At 37.2% G+C, this 19,362-nt stretch overlaps 1 protein-coding gene across 1 annotated transcript; it reads left to right on the forward strand.

The window, feature by feature from the left end:
* Nucleotides 1-663: 663 nt before the first annotated feature.
* LOC150110497 (growth/differentiation factor 10-like) lies at nt 664-17,734 on the forward strand. Its single transcript, XM_090394154.1, has 3 exons — nt 664-1,496; nt 14,369-15,294; nt 16,307-17,734. Exons 1-3 carry the CDS (start codon nt 1,202-1,204, stop codon nt 16,496-16,498), a joined length of 1,413 nt encoding a protein of 470 aa, XP_090250280.1. The 5' UTR covers nt 664-1,201; the 3' UTR covers nt 16,499-17,734.
* Nucleotides 17,735-19,362: the final 1,628 nt, after the last annotated feature.

A 19,362-nucleotide genomic window follows, 5' to 3' on the forward strand; every position in this document is an offset into this window, starting at 1 on the left:
CACGTCACTTTATTGCCCTGAACTCGCGACAGGTCAGCATGGGACCAACCCTGTCTGCAGCACTGTTTGACTACCGAGGCGATGTCCCGCTTGGTCCTCCCCACTTTGCGATAATCGTTTGATCCTCCCCTCAGCAGTTTCGCAACCCTTCCTCGACCGATGATTCGCACCTCGCCACTTCCGAAGACCTTTTAATAAGTGCGCTTCGTCCCGCCAGGAAGGAAACTACGTCCAGGAAGGGAGAAGATCGAAAAGGGAGGAAGGGGGGTAGGAAAATGGAAAGAAACAAATCGTTGCCCTCAACTCGCCTAGCTGAAACGTGACCCCTTTAAGCCATCACCACACAAAGTCCAAAGAGCTCCATCCAAACCACCGGCTGTGGGCGCACGTGGACATCGCGCGTACGATCTGAAAACTCTACTCCGTTGACTCATTCTTTTACGGAGAAGCGAAGGAAAAAAAAAAAAAAAAAACCTACTTCCGTTGCCTGTTGTCCGACAACAAAGACACGTGCTCAAAGCATGCGTTCTTTACGACTCTTCCCCCTATGTTCCCCCCCCCAAAAAAAAAATACACACACTGCTTTAAAGCCAATCTGCTACCAGCATCCCTGGGAACTCCCCACTTTTACCGTCGTCCACACACACATATTATCTGATCCGAGGGTAGCAGCTGTCGCCGTTGTCGTCCGCGGATCACCCCCGTCAGTTCGTAAAGAGGAAAGACCACTCCGTGCTGATAACCGTTCAATCATTGGACAAGTGCCGACCGCCTGACTGGAGACGCCTTTTCTCCGTCAGTGCTGTTTGTGTATGTGTGTGCGTGCGTGCGTGCGTGCGTGCGCGCGCGAGGGAGATAAAGTTCGCTCCAAGAAGAGGACGGAAGTAGGGTAAAAAGTGAAAACGCGTCGCTCCGGCCACGCCACTAGGACCGTACGAATTTACTCTCCCACGCTCCCCAAGCCCATCCGCCAAGCGCTAACGGAAGTCGACAGCGTCAGTCGGAGACGGTCTCCTTGGTTACGGAGATAAGTTTTGCTGTTCGCGTCCCAGTCGGTTAGTTCAAATCGTTCTCGTCCGGTCGGGCCGAAGATGCCACTGTGGACTTGAAGTGACTACTTCGCTTGTGCTTCACCCCGTAAGTGACCCACACACGTACTTTTTTTTCCCCTTTTCCTCTCTGTCTCTCTCAATAAGTCGTCATGGAGACAATACGCCGGTGCTCAGTTATCGTCTTCTTCCTGTCAATCTACCCATTGTTCAGTACGGTTTCGGGTTCAGAGGTCAAAAAGAGCGAAATATCTAAAGATAGGCGGAACGGTCTGATCCAAGAAGCTATCCGATCGTTATTGGGAATGAAAGAGTTGCCCGCTTCGGATAAAAACGTGAGACGGCATCCATCGCCTCCGAAATACATGCTGGATCTGTACGATCGCTATCGATCAGGTCAAGTAGCATCCCGAGGAAACACTGTTCGGAGCATTCTACCCATCAAAGGTGAGTTCAGCATTTTTCATTTATTGATCGGTTTTCATTTCTTCCCGAGACACCGATCCTCCCACTCTAAACACATTTCCCACATCATCATCCCTTACATTTTGCGTCTCTGCGTAGTTAACGGATTTAATAAATCGGTGCTGACTTCCTCCCAGCTATACAATTGACAGCACTTAGATATAATTAAAGAAATTCATTAGAAGGAAGTCAGTGTGTTCTTGTTATAAAGAAAGTGTGTTTTTGCCATGAATTAATTCTAACTCAACAAATTATTTTTCCGAGAGGTTTTTAGGTCAAGCAGTTATAACCAGTTAATGGTGATAAATGTTCACTGCCATTGCACAGCAGGATGAACGCGTATCAATCCATTAATTCTAACTTTCGAATCTCTAACTCAAACCAATTTAGATTTTAGTGCTAAAGCGTAATTTTAGAGATTACAGTTAATGTAGTCAGATCTTAACTTTAACAAGTTGAATAACTGGGAAGATTAACTACTGCAATAACTTTAAACATCAAATGTCTTTGGAACCTTTTGAAGGCCCAAAGATTTTTTTTAATCACTTGATTCGCATTTCTCATGGAAGGTTTCAAAACAAAACACATCCATAGAATAAACAAACAAAAAAAAAACTGTCAACAAAATTAAAACTGCAGCTCAATGAAAGAAAAATTTAGATCTATTTGAAATTTCAAAATGGTCTTATTGAATATTCACTGATAAATCCATAATAATAATGTTTCTGATATGGAATAATTAGAAAAACTTTTTAATTATTATAACTTGCTCTTACCTTTTATAAATCAAAAATAATATTTCCACGCAATTTTTAAATAGTCATGATAATGTGTAAAAATATATAAAAATGATGAACTCCGTAGTAAATTTATAGATAAATATTAATTACAATTTGAACATCAGTCAAAGAAATCAATTTTCATGGATTAGTTAATTATTAAACGCTCCGGCAATTAACATGTATGCATGTTAGGCATAAGGAGATCATTGACTACGAATTACACGAATCCGGAACCGGAAAAATCCGACGATAGTTCCAAATATGGGAACTATAATCGCTGGCTGTATGCCAGCCAGCGACTTTTATGACTGTGGAGCGACAGAACAAACGATGAATGCCACCGTCAATATTACGAGACCTCCAAACTAATCAGCAGACAATTTCCAATTAATTTCCATAATCAAATTTTTCGGAATGTGTGTAACCACTTCTTTGTCACAAAGTTGTCGTGCGGAAATATCTATAATGCTGATCCAATTCGTCCTAAAGCCGTTACATCATTTTTAAAATAATTATTATTACACACTGTAATGCAACATGATATTTTGAGAATCCTGGTGTTAAACGTAAGCCATCGATTATATTATTAAAATAATAAAATAAATGAAATATTAAATAACAAAATAATAAAGTAATCCAACTTAATTTTATATTTATTTCGAGTATTATTTTGTTGCGAGTGTTAAAAAAAATGCAATGGGACCTTTCTAGAAATCCAGATCCTAGGAGAGTATCCAGTGTCCCCTCTCCAATGGGATCTCGCTTAAGATCTGGAGCAATGAATTCACTTGCAAATTTCCTGCTTCCATATGCATTGAATTTTTCTGGAAAAATATTAACGTATTCGTAAGATTGAAGCAACAGATGGAAATGAATTTCATCAATTAGTGTGATAAATCGCTGTCCTGTTTATAAGGATGGCCTGAAGTGACATGAAGAAGTGTCTACGGTTGATCTCTAACAGTAGGGGTCTATATTATGTAAAACACAAATATATTTTAAAAAAATTAAAATGTAGATGAAGCAGACTAAAAGTTTGAAATCATTAATTAAATATTATCATATCACTAAATAAGTCGATAACATTTTAATCACTTTAAAAATATTTATAACTTTCTTTATATTGCTTTTAATCCCAATCTTCTGTCGCCAAAAATTTAGAAAATGGGATCACCCTGACAAGAAGGCTCCATCAGATTTGGAGAGAGCACCCGTCTAATTTGCAATACAGAAAATGGAGTGTAAATAATAATGATGACAACGAAGATAGATCACTCATTCTATTCAAACAATAAATAAATAAAAATAAATAATATTTACATTTCTCTCATGAGAATAATTATTATTATAAATTTACACACTGTCAGAACACTGATTGTTCAACTCATCCATTTACATTAGAGAAAATACGTATGCAACAATTACCTAATTGAAATACCAGTCGCTTAGCAACAGAATAACCGCTCTTTTGTATCCAATAAAATGATATTATGAACATCTGTCCTGAATATTATTCTGTATTATTCTAAAATCGGATATATGATTAATGTAAAACTGTGTTTTTTTAAATGTTTTTAATATAAATATTTTCATGTATATTCCCATAAGTCTCCATTTTGATATTTCCGTACAAAGTTGGGAGGTGTTTCAAGGCAGTTATTAGTTCATTATACCCTTGGCAAAGATGATTACGATACACCCGGCTTAGCAGTGTTCTCCCTTGTCTTTAAATGTCCCTGTCGCTCTTCCTAGATCCTTTTCGGTGAGTTCTTTAACCCGGCCTGCAGGTATCTACTATTAGCGCTCTCCCCCAACAGTAACCCACCGCCGCCACCACCACTACTACCATACCACCTGCTCTTTCACCCCGCAACCCTCCTTCCGAGTGGTGACAGGAACCTCATGTCGGTACCAGGAATAATTGCTTGCAAACCCATCATTTTAACCCATTTAGAATGATATTAGTCGAACTTCACAGGAGCGCCAAGGCTACTTGGTTTCCTTGGAAACAGTCGCGTTTTTTTTTTTTTTTTTTTTTGAAGAGATCATTCCGATAGTAGAAGCGAACAAGAGGTGTGGGAAATTTCCTAGACTACCTTTTCTTGGAAAATAACTATCAGCAACGACTCTGTTTCTGTTTTTTTTTTTTTTTTTTTTTTTTTTTTAAACTATTGTCAAGGCAACGTACATAAACACTGCAAATCATCTCGTTCAATGGCCGGAAAACAGAAAAGAACAAAGAGAACAATACATACACATTGTTAAAACAATCAAAGAAAATTATGACGATTGCAGCAAGTAAAATTGTCGAAAAACGTCCTTCGCTGTGGCCTTGTATTTTTTTTTTTATTTCATTTTAACTATCTGTATTGAGGTCATGACATCTCTAATATCTGATCTGAAATTTCAATAAACTGGTTGTCTGTCAAGTTGACTACACTCAATACAAAAGAAATTCTCAGAATTGGCTTTCAATATTCAATTGCAAAATTACAGCCAGAAATTTTACATTTGAATCTATTCTTCTGATTAATTTAAAATATTTTATTGTTGGGATAACTCTCACTTATTACTATAAGCATCATTCGCAGTGGTAAATATTACCAACCATCCACCACGACAAATAAATCTATTTAAGGTGATTTTAACGTTAATGATCTCTATGAATTATTGAATTCCAGTTTGTAGTCAATACTATCGAAAATTTGCTCAAAAATTGCTCAAAAAAAAAAAAAAAAGATTTTTGTGTGTGGAGGGGGGGGGGGAACAGATCACATGAAGGAAATCCAACCTCAAAACTATACTAGAAACTAACTAACTCAACGCTAACGAGACTCTCCAATAGGATTTCAGTGTATTTGCAAGCTGGAATGTTGGAGTCATGTATGAAAGACGTTTTCTCTTTTTTTTTTTTTTTTTGCTTCCTCTACTTAGTCTAATGACATGTTGCAGCTAAGTAATACACCTCCAGACCTAATTTGGCAGGATAATGTAATGGTTAGCTCATAGCCTGTTATGTCTGATTAAGGCCAGTGCTTCCTCCATTTAACTTGACTCGATTAAAAACAGACAGACAAACAGGCTTCCTCTAATCACAGAAGGAACTTGAACCTAGGTCTCTTTTCAAACACCATCAAGTGACGAAAACCATCACACCAGGAAGGCAATGATAGACGTGTTGCCATGGTGACTATTTTAATCATGTTCATTTCGCTCCACCAGACAACTCGAATAACTCAAAGACTGCAAGGACAGTTTCATTGACAGATTATCACAACTGTCAGATAAACTAGGAGGATAGTTCCTATTTATTCCCATTTTAAAATCATTTTTATTTACGATTAAATTATGAAATCAGAAGAAATATTTCCTGTTAGGTCAAATGTTATAAAAATAAATAACAAAAAAAACCTATAATATAATCCAAACACGTAACCACAGATGAATTCTCCAAGAAAAAAAAAAAATGTACACAAAAACTTAATCCCATGTGTTCATATCCCTTTGATGAGCAGCCGTGAACAGGATGAAGCCCTCTTTATTGTGAAATATACGGTTGTCCCAAGCATGGAGAATATTCTTGTGGCGTTTACAGCCAAAGGCAAACCGTGACGGAAGCATTGAAGGTAGACCCTCAGCGTTGAAGCGTGCTTATTTCTAAATGCCTGAAGAGTTGGTAAACGCTCTAGGAATTAAAAAAAAAAAAAAATAATAATAATAAATTAAAGTTTTTTAAAAAAAGTATTAAATCGATATTAAAAAAAAAAAAACACCGTTTTGGATCAGGATGAATTTCCACACTTCTTCTAATCCCTCTGAATGTTAAAATCTCCATCGCATTTACTTCCAGTAGTAATTCGAATGTAAAGTGTTGTAACATATAAAGTCTCTTCTTCACAAATAACATCTTTGTTCGTGGAGACAGTCGTGGCTTTCAGTCTTGTCCTTCAAGTGACCTTGGAATATCACGTTTGGTCAATGCGATTTATTACAACGCTATTTGTGTGTGCATAAAATAATCCCGAAGAAGTGCAGCGTCATCTGTGGATAATCAAATGACAGATTATGAAATCGATACAAGATAAACATTGGAATATGACAGAGGCGGGCAGAACTTTCTTCTTACATGTTTAGCTGTCTAGAATGGCACAAAGTAGCTTAAATTACCGTTCACGAATCTATCTCTGTATATAATTAGTTATAATAAAAGCCCAATGTAACAAATGCTGAATACAAGAAGTCTGTTTTACAACTTTTTTTCCATTATGTGTGTGTGTGTGTGTGTGTGTGTGGCACATCCATATAGAAGCTACTCTTTATTTTTACCTGTCTACACGACAGATTTCCATAGTAATTTTCAATAAATACTATTTAATTATAATATTTCAATGTATATATTGTCCATTCTGTTGATTTCAATCAATGCGCGTGTTGTGCACGTGAGCGCATCTCACACAATAAGATTAGCTCACGCATCTTTAATGGCACCAGCTCACTTGTTCAGTGTACCTCACGCGGAGTGACAGGGTAATTGTTGAGTGACATAATTGTTTACTTAACAATATGTCAGAAACTGACATATTCAATCACGCCACTTTAAAAGTACGGTATCTGAATTATGACATGATATGCTGTTACGTTCATGTTTAGATAAGAATAATTTTAATGTGTACAAAATGATTAGGAGTTTGCTTGTAGATTGTATAATATGCTAGTTTAGAATATCACTTGAGAATCATTCCAAAAATAATGATAAAAACTGCACTACTCAATTGTTCTCTTATAAAATGCATTTCTTATAAAATGCAAAGACGAGCGATGTATACCAAGTCAAAACATCTACATGGTAAAGGAAGAAAATAAAAAAAGTAGAATTGCTAAAATGGTTTGTGTTGTCATCGCTAATTAAATTAACTAATACTACTTTAGATATTTGTGTCATTTGTACCTCCTATTGTTAACTTCTCAGCTGACCTTCACACGTGACCTCACGACAAACACACAACAATGAAAGTGCTTCGATATTCCCAGGTAAAGCTGTCAACCGTGTATAATTGTGCTATTTCCTGTTCCACGTGCACATTTTCACGAGATTCCTTTAATGTCTCTAGCCTCAAGGTGGTAATCTCACTACCAGTGGCAACACATGGCCGTCAGAGGATTATTTGTGAAACAGGAAACTTGGCTTCAATTTCTGTCATGAATACGATTGCTATTACAAACCTCAGTTCAGCTGGTAACATTAACTATCCCTAATTGATGTTCTAATACTCGAAATATTCCAAAAATATTTTTATATTCCACTCTTTCATCTTATTGAAAGGAAAAATTCTCTTTTTTTTGTTTCATAATGCAATTTAAATGTGTAATAATTCACCGCGACCAACAACCCCAAAGGGCAATAAAGGCATTGATGGATAAGTAAAAAACTCTCCATGACATAATTTACACGAATAACTCGTTAATAATTTATAAAACTGCCAACAGTGTGACAGGGTAACAATGATGAACGCGATGCCATACACGATACACGTGCACTCGTTGCCAGTTTCGTATGGATTTTTTTCATTGTTGCAGTTGTACACGTGTGAAAGCTGAAATCTACACCGCCCACTAGCATTACCACTGGTTAAACAGTAATTTATTGGCTTATCTGTGTATCCAAGCATTATCATTAAGTCTTTAATGGAAAACGAACCAGGGTTATTAAACTGTGATAGAAGCATTATTTATATCTTTAAAAGGCAATTTCGTTCCGTGCAATGTTACCAAAGGAATAAAAAAAAGATCTAAAAGATACTTGTTGATAAACACAGTGGATTTATTCAGTATTTCTTTTAAATTGCCAATTAACGTCAACGAGAAAGTCTAAGCATTTAATTACATGTGTACTTCACGTCAATTCCCTATCAGGTGAACGTCACTTTCATTTCCTCAGCTATCCTAAAGAACAGACATTAAGTCTTCTCAATCAATTTCCTCCGGATTTCGCGTGACATGGCTGATTCTCATTCTTGGACATTAAGAACCAATGAACGCAGCTATTCATATTCTTCTTAGCAGCCATTACCTGACCTTTTATACGCCAATGAATTCGATGATGGAAGGGACCCCAGGGAGCGATGTGGTCACCCCTTATTTACCCTGCCAAACTAACTGAAGTCTCTCTCTCTCTCTCTCTCTGTTCTACTCTTATTATCGTCCTTTCTTTCTTGTGCTCTCCCCCCCCCCCTCCGTTAACAATCCGCCACCATCGACCCTAATGTGTCAAAGTCACAGGAGGGGTAATTACCAGCTAATGAAGAGTTGTCAAACTGTCTGTTTCTAGTCGCAGCTGTCGTCTGTTAATAAGCCGACACATGTCACTTTTCGTGTGTTATGCGCGAGTCCGTGATTGCCCCGATTCTTGAAAGCCACTCCGCCTACAGTAGTCCAAGGACAATCAAGAAGTGAACAAGTCCAAAGAAGAAGCGAAAAAGGGAAGAAGATCGTTATGGGCAATAGTTGTATTACGTTGGATGAAAGAGAACAGTCTTTTGTATCCTTCTTAAAGAGTTCCACGAAAAACACCCTCGAAATGTCGCATGGTTGGGATTATAAGGCCGAGTGACCTAAGAAAAGTTCATCGTGATTTACTTTCTCTTTTGCTTTTAATATGCCAACTCAATGAATTTAAAAAAAGAATACCAATAAGAATTTTAAAAAATTGCTTTTCAATTCAATTTTAATTTTCTCAATTTACTTACATATAATAACAGCATAGAATTCATTTAGCTTCATCTTCATTTAGATGATACAACGGCCGTGAGGCCCTTTTTACAGGGAAGTACGGTACCATCATAACCCCCCCCCCCCATTTTATCCGGGCTCGGGACCGGCATAGCTGACGCTCAGGCCTATGGCTGGGTCTTAAATATTCCTGAGTGTAATCCATGTGTGTTTACGGGGAAGGTTTGCCTGCTCTGGAGGACGAAAAATCCCCCACCTCCGTATGAGATCGGCTAACTCACCTTTCGTCGAAAGAGACCACATAAAGGTTCCTCACGTCATGGACGGGAATCGAACCCAGGTCTTTCCGACCAAAGGGCTTCGTCTATACCGACTGAGCTATGAAGGCTCAATAGCATAGAAAGAACATAAATAGCATAATAAAATAATATCATAATAAAATAGCATAGAAAATCTAGTAAGATAGTACCATTCTTGAGAAACGTAATAAGTTAAAACCAAAAGCAAGATTGATAAGATTAAAAAAAAAAAAAAAAATCGGGTTTAGAATGTCACATGAGAACCATTCCAAAAATAATGATAATTATTTTTCAAAAATAATGATTAAAATTAGTTTACAGTTCCTGATCCAGTCGGATCAATGTCTTTTCAGCAAAAATAAAATCAGACTGCAGAAAGAAAGTAAAAATTAAGCTGTACATAACGTATCTTTACTGATCTGATTCCAATGTAATTTTTGTTTCATTTTAATTATTGTCAGCTTTCTCCTTTTTAGTTCCCCACAGAGAAGAACATTTCGATTGTGAATAGAACTATTTGACAAATAAGAATTTGGAATTAAGAATTTTTTTTCCCCGATACTCTGCTGCTGTCTGTATTCAATATAAGTTTGCTACTATTCTTAAGTATTTTCTAACTACCCCAGTTGTATTTGTCACAAATCAAATAAAAGTTTCTTCTCTAATTCGAATTTTTCTTTAATAATTTTTCTTAAATTAAAAGTTCCTTCCAGTATTGCATTTTTTGAAACCACTTTGTCTCATCTGGTTTGTTATCTATTTTTTTTTATTCCTTCTTGAATGTTTTTAAATATACATTTTTATATTTGATATATTTGATTCGTTTATTAGTAGTTTAAATTTTAGAAGATATTAATCACACGAATCTACAGAAGGCTTCACAAGTTTTATTCTCCGTATTAAGTTAAAGAGCTGCCTAACTTTAAACAGTTCTATCGCTTTGAGAGTTTATTTTTCACTTGGTTAGACTATAATATGTTTAGTTTAATCCTTTATCCAAGTATGAGTAAACAAAGTTTAAACTAAACTTATTATTCTATCGCTTTTTTTAGTGGTTTGGTATTTCTGTCATTGTTATGGTAATTATTACTTTTTTATTGTTTCGTGATTTGCATTCACAGACATTATTAGAATCATGGACTGAGCTCAAGTGTTTGTTAAGATGATTGTTGTACTAACACTTGTTAAGATCTGTTGGTTATTGTATTAACAATAAACAACAGATCACCGAACATCTCAGAATATTAACTAGGAAAATCATAGACGTAAACAAACAAAAAGCAATCTGAAAACAATCAACCAATAAAGTTGTACCGAATTGGTTGTTGAATATAAAGATAGAATTTTTTTAGTTGTCACTACTCACAGATTCAACAGGATGTACCGGTTCCAGATCAGATCAAATATACCTCATACAAATTCATGAAACACACGACAAACGGCAGGAAGTTGGTCAGTAGTCTACGGAGGCAGATCGTTTAAGAATGACACAGCTTTGTCCAACCTGACCTCAAGACAATCACTGACCCATTTTTAAATTTTTTTTTTTAAATAAGCAAATACTTAAATAGAGCAATAAACAGGAAACTGCGTAATAAAAAAAAAAAAAAGTGCTTTAATGGATACTGTTGTCACTTTTCCAGAGGGTAGAACATTGTCTTCATAGTTCAGGTATGTCAGGAAACAAAGACAACGAGAAAAAAATAAATAAATAAAAAAATAAAAAATTGCTCTCTGATCGACGCCAAAAGAATCTTCTAGGATGAGTAATACGCATGCGTTCCACTTACTGGTCACATGACTAAACTCTTATTATCTGCCACCTGACACGAGATCAGGTGCATATCACCGGATGTTTTCCCGCCTTGGCGCCATCAATGTAGATACACTTAGTTTTGGATGGGCAGTAGACCCTGAAACGCTTCTTCCCCGCTTACGTCTTGCAGCAAAAAGGCGAACAATTTCGATGATGGTTAAGTTTTCCAGGTGAGCGGTGACATTCCCTGTTGAAGTCATCTTGGAATTGCACGCATATAATAATACGCGTGCTGATGTTCAATCCCGGGAGCATAGGCTACCGATATTTTTTACAGCTAGTATATTATTTTAAATTCAAAGTTATTCGAAATACATAATGAAAGTAAAATAAAAAAAATTTTCTTGAGTTATTTAGACATAAATATCTTATAATGATTATACTGCAACTGCAAAAAGATCCCAAACTAGTGCCTAAAGGTAACCATATAACTTAAATTTTTCCTGTCGATGTCTTTATATCTGCGCAGGTATCGCCCGTGAATTGCTTCACTTGCTGTTTTCATTATATAACTGTCTCTTATGCCCTTCGTAAATGAGCCTCACTAGAGATGCTGACAGAGTAAGCAAAATCCAGACGAAAAAGCAATTACGTGCATTATCTCCCGTCTACGATCACGCTATGTAGTGATTATCTGTTCTAGATTTCATTAACTGAGTTGGACATTGCTACACTGTTGCATCACTAAAACTATCCTCATGTAGGCGAATGATTCTCTGAGTGCGTTATATGAAGAAACAGGATTTCGATGGTAGTTTAATTTGTTATGCGAATAATAATGTAATGGAGAGGGAATGGAAGTCGTGTGTGTGTGTGTGTGATATTCAGAGCTATAATTCATTACGTATTTAGAATTGTTTAGCAATTGGAAAAATACTTTCTCATAGCTAAAAGTCTTGAGTTCTTTATGTATGAGAATGTCGGGTTAGAAACTACAGTTTTTATTTATTTATTTCGTGTGGAGCCCTGCCGCTTTCCTCAACCATCCCTTAGGACTGTTGAGCCCTCCTAATGAGGGATAAATATGTATTTTATGACTGTAGATCCATGTGTGTGTTCACTGGCCGATTTGCCAGTTCTGAGGGACGAAAAATCCGAGTTTCTGGAAGAAAGAAATCCTCTACCTCCGTATGAGACTGGCTAACTCACTTTTCGTCAAAAGAGACCATTCCTAACGTTCTGGACGGGAATCGAACCCAGATCTTTCGGACGAAAGGCTTCGTCTATACCGACTGAGCTACGGAGGCTCTCAGAAAACACGGTGAATTCCTGTAAATCAGAAGGTATTGTGACTCTGCATATTTGAATCCATTACAGAATAAACAAAACAGCAGAATGGAATTTCCGACTTGCTGTCTGCGATACGCTTTTCCTAATTGTAGATGAAGAGCACCTGGATAGAAAGAAAGTTTAAAATTTTATGCGATTGTGAAAGACTTTTCTTTATGTTCGTTGTGTTTCTGAAAAGATGATTAAAAGGGTTTCTAGACGTCGCGGCCTCTTCAAATATGCGACACCTGTCAGCTAGTTAGAGAGGCTCAGCGTTTCCAAATCCGAAAAAAAATGCGCGTTCACGTGGCACTAAGGAAGTCGTACGTCTACTTTTCTGTCTTAAGCAGCGCAAACAGTGAATGGTCTACCATTGTTCTCAATGCACGGCTAACCTCATTAGCGGGCGCCTGCAGCGTGTCTGGCGGCCACACATCTGCCACCTGCAACGTAGCGAGCGGATCATTCTGCTAATCCTACTGGACAGACACACGGACAGCATTGATGAATGGCGTTCGTTAGAGTTAAGGGAATGCTTCGGGCAGGTGCACGGATGCCAGCAAGGTTTTATTAACAACAGCACCGAGCGTCCAGCAGCCGAAAGTTTTACGTTTGCGAGCTTGTTTCGCAGTGAATGTTGTTCAGCTATTTTATACGAACTCTCTCTCTCTCTCTCATTTACTCGACATATATACGAGGATAAATCAAAATGCATTGCCTGCATTTTATCTGACATCTTGTATAGCAATGAACATATCATAACATACGAATGAAAGAAAAAATAAATAAAACTGTTTCCCGGGCCATTTCTAAATACATGTCACGTGACGTGCCTTCTACGACCACAGAAATCGTATACAGCTCTTCGCTATCGGTCCGAGATATGGACAGGAGAGACACTTCGTCGAGAATCTAGTAACAGCTTGTGCAGTGTCGTCACCTACTGGAAACCAATGAACACATTAAGGATTCATCTTTTATTTGTATATTTTGAAATATTCTTAATAATAATGTTAGATTTCAAATAACAATACTGGACTAACTTTTCCATTTACGTTCTTTGTTAAGCCCTCACTGGTGTACCAAAGTTAGAGCAACCTTTAGTGTTTAGAATTAATAATGGTAATAAAAACTCTGAAGGTATTAAAAAAGGATGATTCACGTAGATCGTATGTAATGAAATTAAATGGACTGTATGAAGTGTACTACAATTGCGTCTTTGACATTTTTTTTTGTCTTCATTTCAACGAAGAAAAAAAAATGGGGATATATTCATGCTTTCTTTTTAAGTTGTTTTCTCATAACTACCTTCATCAGCGGAAGATGGTGTTGCCAAAAGAGTGGCTTGCGTTATCTATAAACGTACTAAAAAAGACAAGATTCCATCAAATTTGTGATGAAAGTAACGAAGGTAACAGCTGTCTATGCTTGTTATCGAAGTCATTTTGAAATTTCCCACCAATATGAAGTCGAGATTAACTTCTAATTAACTAACTAGTTAGTTATAGGTGACGTCACTTGACACCGTCCAGTGACGGTTTGGGTATGAAGAATTTGGGTGTGAAGCCTTCTGATAGAGAAGGGGTGGATGGCAGATACCCTTCCAACACAGAGTTAGTAGGACAATCAGAAACGGGATTCGAACCCGCAGCCTCTTGGCTGGAGAGCGGATACACTAATCAGTTGGCCAACCAGACCGGCTATTAACTAATTATCACCGCTAATTTTCACTTTCAGTTATATACGACACTAACAACGGAAAGGCTGCTACGATATCCGAATTCTAGGGGTATTACCAGTGTGTAATCGAAACATTGTTAATTCCCAATTGTTTACATTACGATAAATTTGTTCGTTTTTCTTTAATGTTAAGCTAAAGAATCAAACTGCGTTTATCAGACGTTTAAAGAGAGAATCAAATATTCTAATACTGCTCTTTTTCTTTCTTTCTTTTTTCAGAAAAGCTGAAAGGCGTTGACATGCTCGTGTTTAATCTCACCGGAGTCCACCCTTCCGAAAAAATACTTCAAGGAAAGCTTCACGTGTTTAAACGTCATCGTATGAAGAAAGGAAAGAACAAGAAGAAGAGAGATCAACAATTCCAAGGATTCAAGTTGAAGATCTTGAATCTGAACCAAAAACGGGTCTCCAATCTGGCCGAGATGATCGTTCCTCGGGACAGTCACGGCTGGAAAACCTACGACGTTACGAAGGCCGTCACCGAATGTCGGGAATCCAAACACGATAGTCACTACTTACTTGGGGTGACGATGGAAGCGCAAAGGAGCAACGGACGCTATCGGTCTGTGGCGATGCGACGGGTATTGAGGATGAGTAGTCAGCCTTTCTTGATCTTGTTCTCAGAAGATTCAAGCAGTGCTAATCGGACCACTCTGGAAGAGGGTGGGAAAGCGCTCGACCAAGAATTGGTGAACAACAGCATGGCAACCCTGCAATTGTACAAAGATTCGTTGAAGTCCAGAGTAAAACGATCCATTTTGACCAACGAACTTCCCGACTATCCCCTCTACACGAGTTTAATGTCAAAAACGAGTCCGGAGATCCTTTTGTCCAAAGAATCCCATCGAAAGGTGGATCCTCATTTGATTCCGTATCCGGAACATGTCAACCCCAGAAAACTTCATACTCTGAAGGAGAAAAAGGTCAAAAGAAAGAACCGCAAACTACCGCAGTCCTGGAATTCGCCAACTAGTAGGAAAGAAAACGAGTCCACTTTGGACAGCAATCAAGACTCGGCCAGGCTGTGCCAGAAAAAGAAGATGGTGGTGGAGTTCGCTGATATTGGATGGAGCGAATGGATCATTTCACCCAAATCCTTCGAGGCCCACTACTGCACTGGACGATGTCCGTTCCCATTAAACAAGGTACGTTTTATTCTCTTTTTTTTTTTCATTGCAAATACTTCATTTAAGTTCTCCTTTGCTGCCAATTAAATGTTTTAGTCCTCTTCAATGAGCTCCAAAATATATTTGACTTTTATATCACACCCACGGCTATTATTACAAACGCTTGGTTTCCTTTACTTGCACTGCTATTATTGGATTTACTATTACTCAAAACAAACCTGTTGTTATCATTTCGATAGGACTAAACCTTTTGCTAACGATTCTACATTACACTTTCACTATTGTTGCGAAACAGACACAAAAATGGTTGCCCAGGTAACCGTTATCACTTTGGAACCGTTAACACTGTGAAAATGTTTTGCAAATAAATTTACTCCTAACTCGACAGTATTGTTATTTAAAATCATGATTATAATATGCAGTTTACGAACAAAGCAGAATGATAATGTCTTTAAATATTCCGAAAGTAATCACTTATACGAGTTTTTAATAAGACTGGTCACCTTGAACAGTAACTGTAACAGGTATTCTCGAACTTCAAGTTGGCTGTCCTGGTTCGCGTAAATGTGCATGTCCACGAGAACAGTAAGTTGATGGTAAGTTTGTTAGTGGTTATTGTTACCAACGTTTCTTTGTCCTGTGTGTGTTGCAAGTGCGTCGTGAGTGTTTTGCTGTCTGGAGGACAGATATTTAATTTCATTGGCTTTAAAAGATCAGGTTAGCTTTCGAGGACCGTAAGTCACAGATGCTTAGTATGTATTGATAAGTTTCGATATCAGTGTGGTACTAGCGTGAGTTTTTGAGTGTCCGAAGTAGCAATATTTTATTTTATTGATCTTAAAAGATCATGTTAAGTTTTGGGGACTGCCAAAAGTGTTTGGTAGTGGACATTGGTGATTCTTGATACAAGCATTGGTGGTACTGGAGTGAATTTTTTTCCAATGTCCTGAGAATATTTACTAATTTTAAAAAATGACTACCTCATTCAATTTTTATTTTTCGATACTAACATTTTTTTTTTCTTTTTCAGCACGTGCGGCCCTCTAACCATGCCACAATCCAAAGTATCGTCCACGCAATCGGACTGAATCCGGATGTGCCAGCTCCATGTTGTGTTCCCGATGCCATGACCTCTCTGACCCTTTTGTACTTCGACGAAGATAGGAACGTCGTTCTGAAAAACTATCCCGGAATGACAGTAGAAAGCTGTGCTTGCCGCTGATCCCACCATCTTCAACGGGAACGTCATCCCGGTGTGTTGTGTTTGTATGTATGTGTGCGTGTGTGTGTAAGTATGTGTACGTCCGTGACTCTGAACATCGCTGATACCTCAAGAGTTTAGTGCAATGGACGTTTGGGAAGTGAAAAAACATTTGCGGAGACATACCATAATGTCTGTTTTTTTACTCTTTCATGTTCGAGTGTGCATGACTGGAATAACCCCACAAGAGAAGGTAGCTCTAAGGCTAGTAGTGCTTGCACTGTAAGATCGAAATCTTCCGTGTGTGATGATTAAATGACTTACGATGATTCCAACACTTTCAGTGCTGAAAAATACTGAATAAATCGGAGCGCCCTCTACATGATTATCTTCCAGTCATACATAAATATCAGCAGCAGATTAAGATGTACGGAACAAAGAGAAAGAAAGTGACACTTAACACCTATTAAGATCTTCATCGGTAATTGCTTGGCCATTCTGCTGATGTATCCTTACATCAAGTTCGAAGAAGAACACGTGGGTTTGTCTGTGCATTTCACAATACATCTGTGGCAGCCTCTAATACGTCTTTGCAACGTCATATACTCATTATAAACAGTATTCCAGTAATTTTACTCATCGGACAGATTTGGAACTGTGTTAAAACAAATACTACATTAGAAATCCATGAATAAAGGACTTGTGTGAAATCCTTAGTATGCATCTTTAATACTCTGTTGCTAGATGATGTCAACTCCGTGAAATAAACGGAGAATAACAGAAACTGTTGAATCATGTAAGCAATGTTCTTCAATGATCTGGAAGTTCAGCGAATAATTTCTAAAGATTATATAAGAAATTCTAAGCCCCTAGTTCTTCTTCTAGATCTAAGAGACATTCACAGAATCATAGACGTTCAAGTTTGACTTGTGATTGAGCAATTTTGTAATCCGAACTGACACTTTAGAAACCAATGGACAGGATTTTTTATCTCTCAAAACTGCTTATTATCTTTCCCATCGGTTAATATTAGGACTAATAATTGGATCAGCTCCTATGTGTGTGCTAAATGCTTGTGATGACAGCTGCTGCCTTTGGAATATTTGTATCTTTCTTTGACTCTATTCAAGGAGAGTAAAAACTCTTCCTTTTTGCGTGTAATATATTACATGAGTCGTTCATAGACCATCACATCCACTTTGGTTTCTGTAACAGAGAGAAAAAAGCGAGAAGTAATAAAACATTGTTTCATTCATCTGTTTTTTACATTCAGATACAGCGAAACACACCACACATCAGTATCAAGCATATTATGGTATTTGGCATTGCTAATAGTGGCTTATAGCACTTCCATTTGTTCAAGGATATTAGTTAATGATGTTTCCTTACTGACTCCAGAATTTGATAAATATTTTTTAAATAATTTTGATTCTGTCAAAGTTATTAAAAAAAATAAAACTTTTATGTCGATCAAAAATATTACTTTTGACGCCTTACTTTTTTTTACACATAAAAATCGATACGAATTCAGGTATTTTTTGACAAACTCGCAAATATTTTCTTAAAAAATAGTTGCTTCTACTTAAATATTATGTTTTGATTTTTTCGCAATTATTTTGTTTTTTTCTTCAGCATATGGTAAAAGAAAACAGAGTGATAAATTTAGACATTTTTGAAAATCATAAACAATGCTGTTTCTCTTGACAACTTTAGAAGTTATATAATTGTGTGCAATTCCTCACCACACACACACAAACACACACAAAAAAAAAAATTATAGATTCATGACAAAATGCAATTATTATGTCAGCTAGTGATTTTGATTCCTTAAAAGATTGTTAAAGGATACGACTAAGCTCTTTTCGAAATCAGCATTTTTTTTTTTTTTTGAAATTTCTGAAATCAATTTCATCAAATTCGAAATCACCACAAAATTATTCGAATCCCGTTTTGAACACGAAAAATTTTTATAAGGCTTTCGCACTGAGTTGGTCGTTGGTGGTGGTAAGTTCCCCTCTCGGAAAATCAAGTTTTTCATCCTACAGTTCAAAGAGGCTAAGAACCACAGAAGGATGAACACAGTTGAAAGAACGTAAGTTGCTTCGGTCATCATTCAAAATAAACCGAACCAGCCCAACCCAGCATGCAGATTCATTTGGGTAAAACAGCTATCTACTCGACTGCCACCTAACGACTTAAACTTTGCAAAGTTTTAAAGTTACAATTAAACTTACGATAGGAAACAGACAAATTTCGTAACTCAAAATACAGCCATTGGTTTAAACATATCTCTTGGAAACAAAAGGAATGAAAATGTGAAGTACAAATATTTGATCAAATACAGATTCTTTGATTTGTGTGCACCCACTGTAATAACAATGTACTGCTTCAACCAATCTTTATCCTTCCATCCCTTTCCCGAAGTTATTTCCCTAAGAGTTCCAAATGTAAACAATTCGTTGTACAAAGGGCACCGTAATCCAGTTGATCCTTTATCACTTGATATGAATAAGCACAGATCTTTCACACCAACAAGAAAATAAAGGTTACTTATGGCCAAAACAAGAATGGAGATTATCTTCTAAGAAAATACCGTGAGGAACACATCTCTGTCGGATCCTACACCACGGAGGTTGCAGAATCTTTGCACTCTACAAAAGTTACGGTGAAAGAACTTATATACATATATATTTTCTTTCTTTCTTTTTGAAGAGCTGAAGGTTTCAGTTTTTTTTTTTGGGGGGGGGAGGAACCTTGTCATGTTGAAGGGTGTTCCTGAGAACAGAGGCAGATGGATTAAAAAAAGGAAGAGAAAAAGCACGTTCGATGCGCCTGAAGTTGACCTTTCAAAGTAATTGCGTACCTCTTATTAGCATTTCAACAGA

Source organism: Typopeltis vanoorti, chromosome 1 (assembly GCF_054136105.1).
Source record: "Typopeltis vanoorti isolate ZY-2024b chromosome 1, IOZ_Tvanoo_1.0, whole genome shotgun sequence".
Classification (NCBI taxonomy): domain Eukaryota; kingdom Metazoa; phylum Arthropoda; class Arachnida; order Uropygi; family Thelyphonidae; genus Typopeltis; species Typopeltis vanoorti.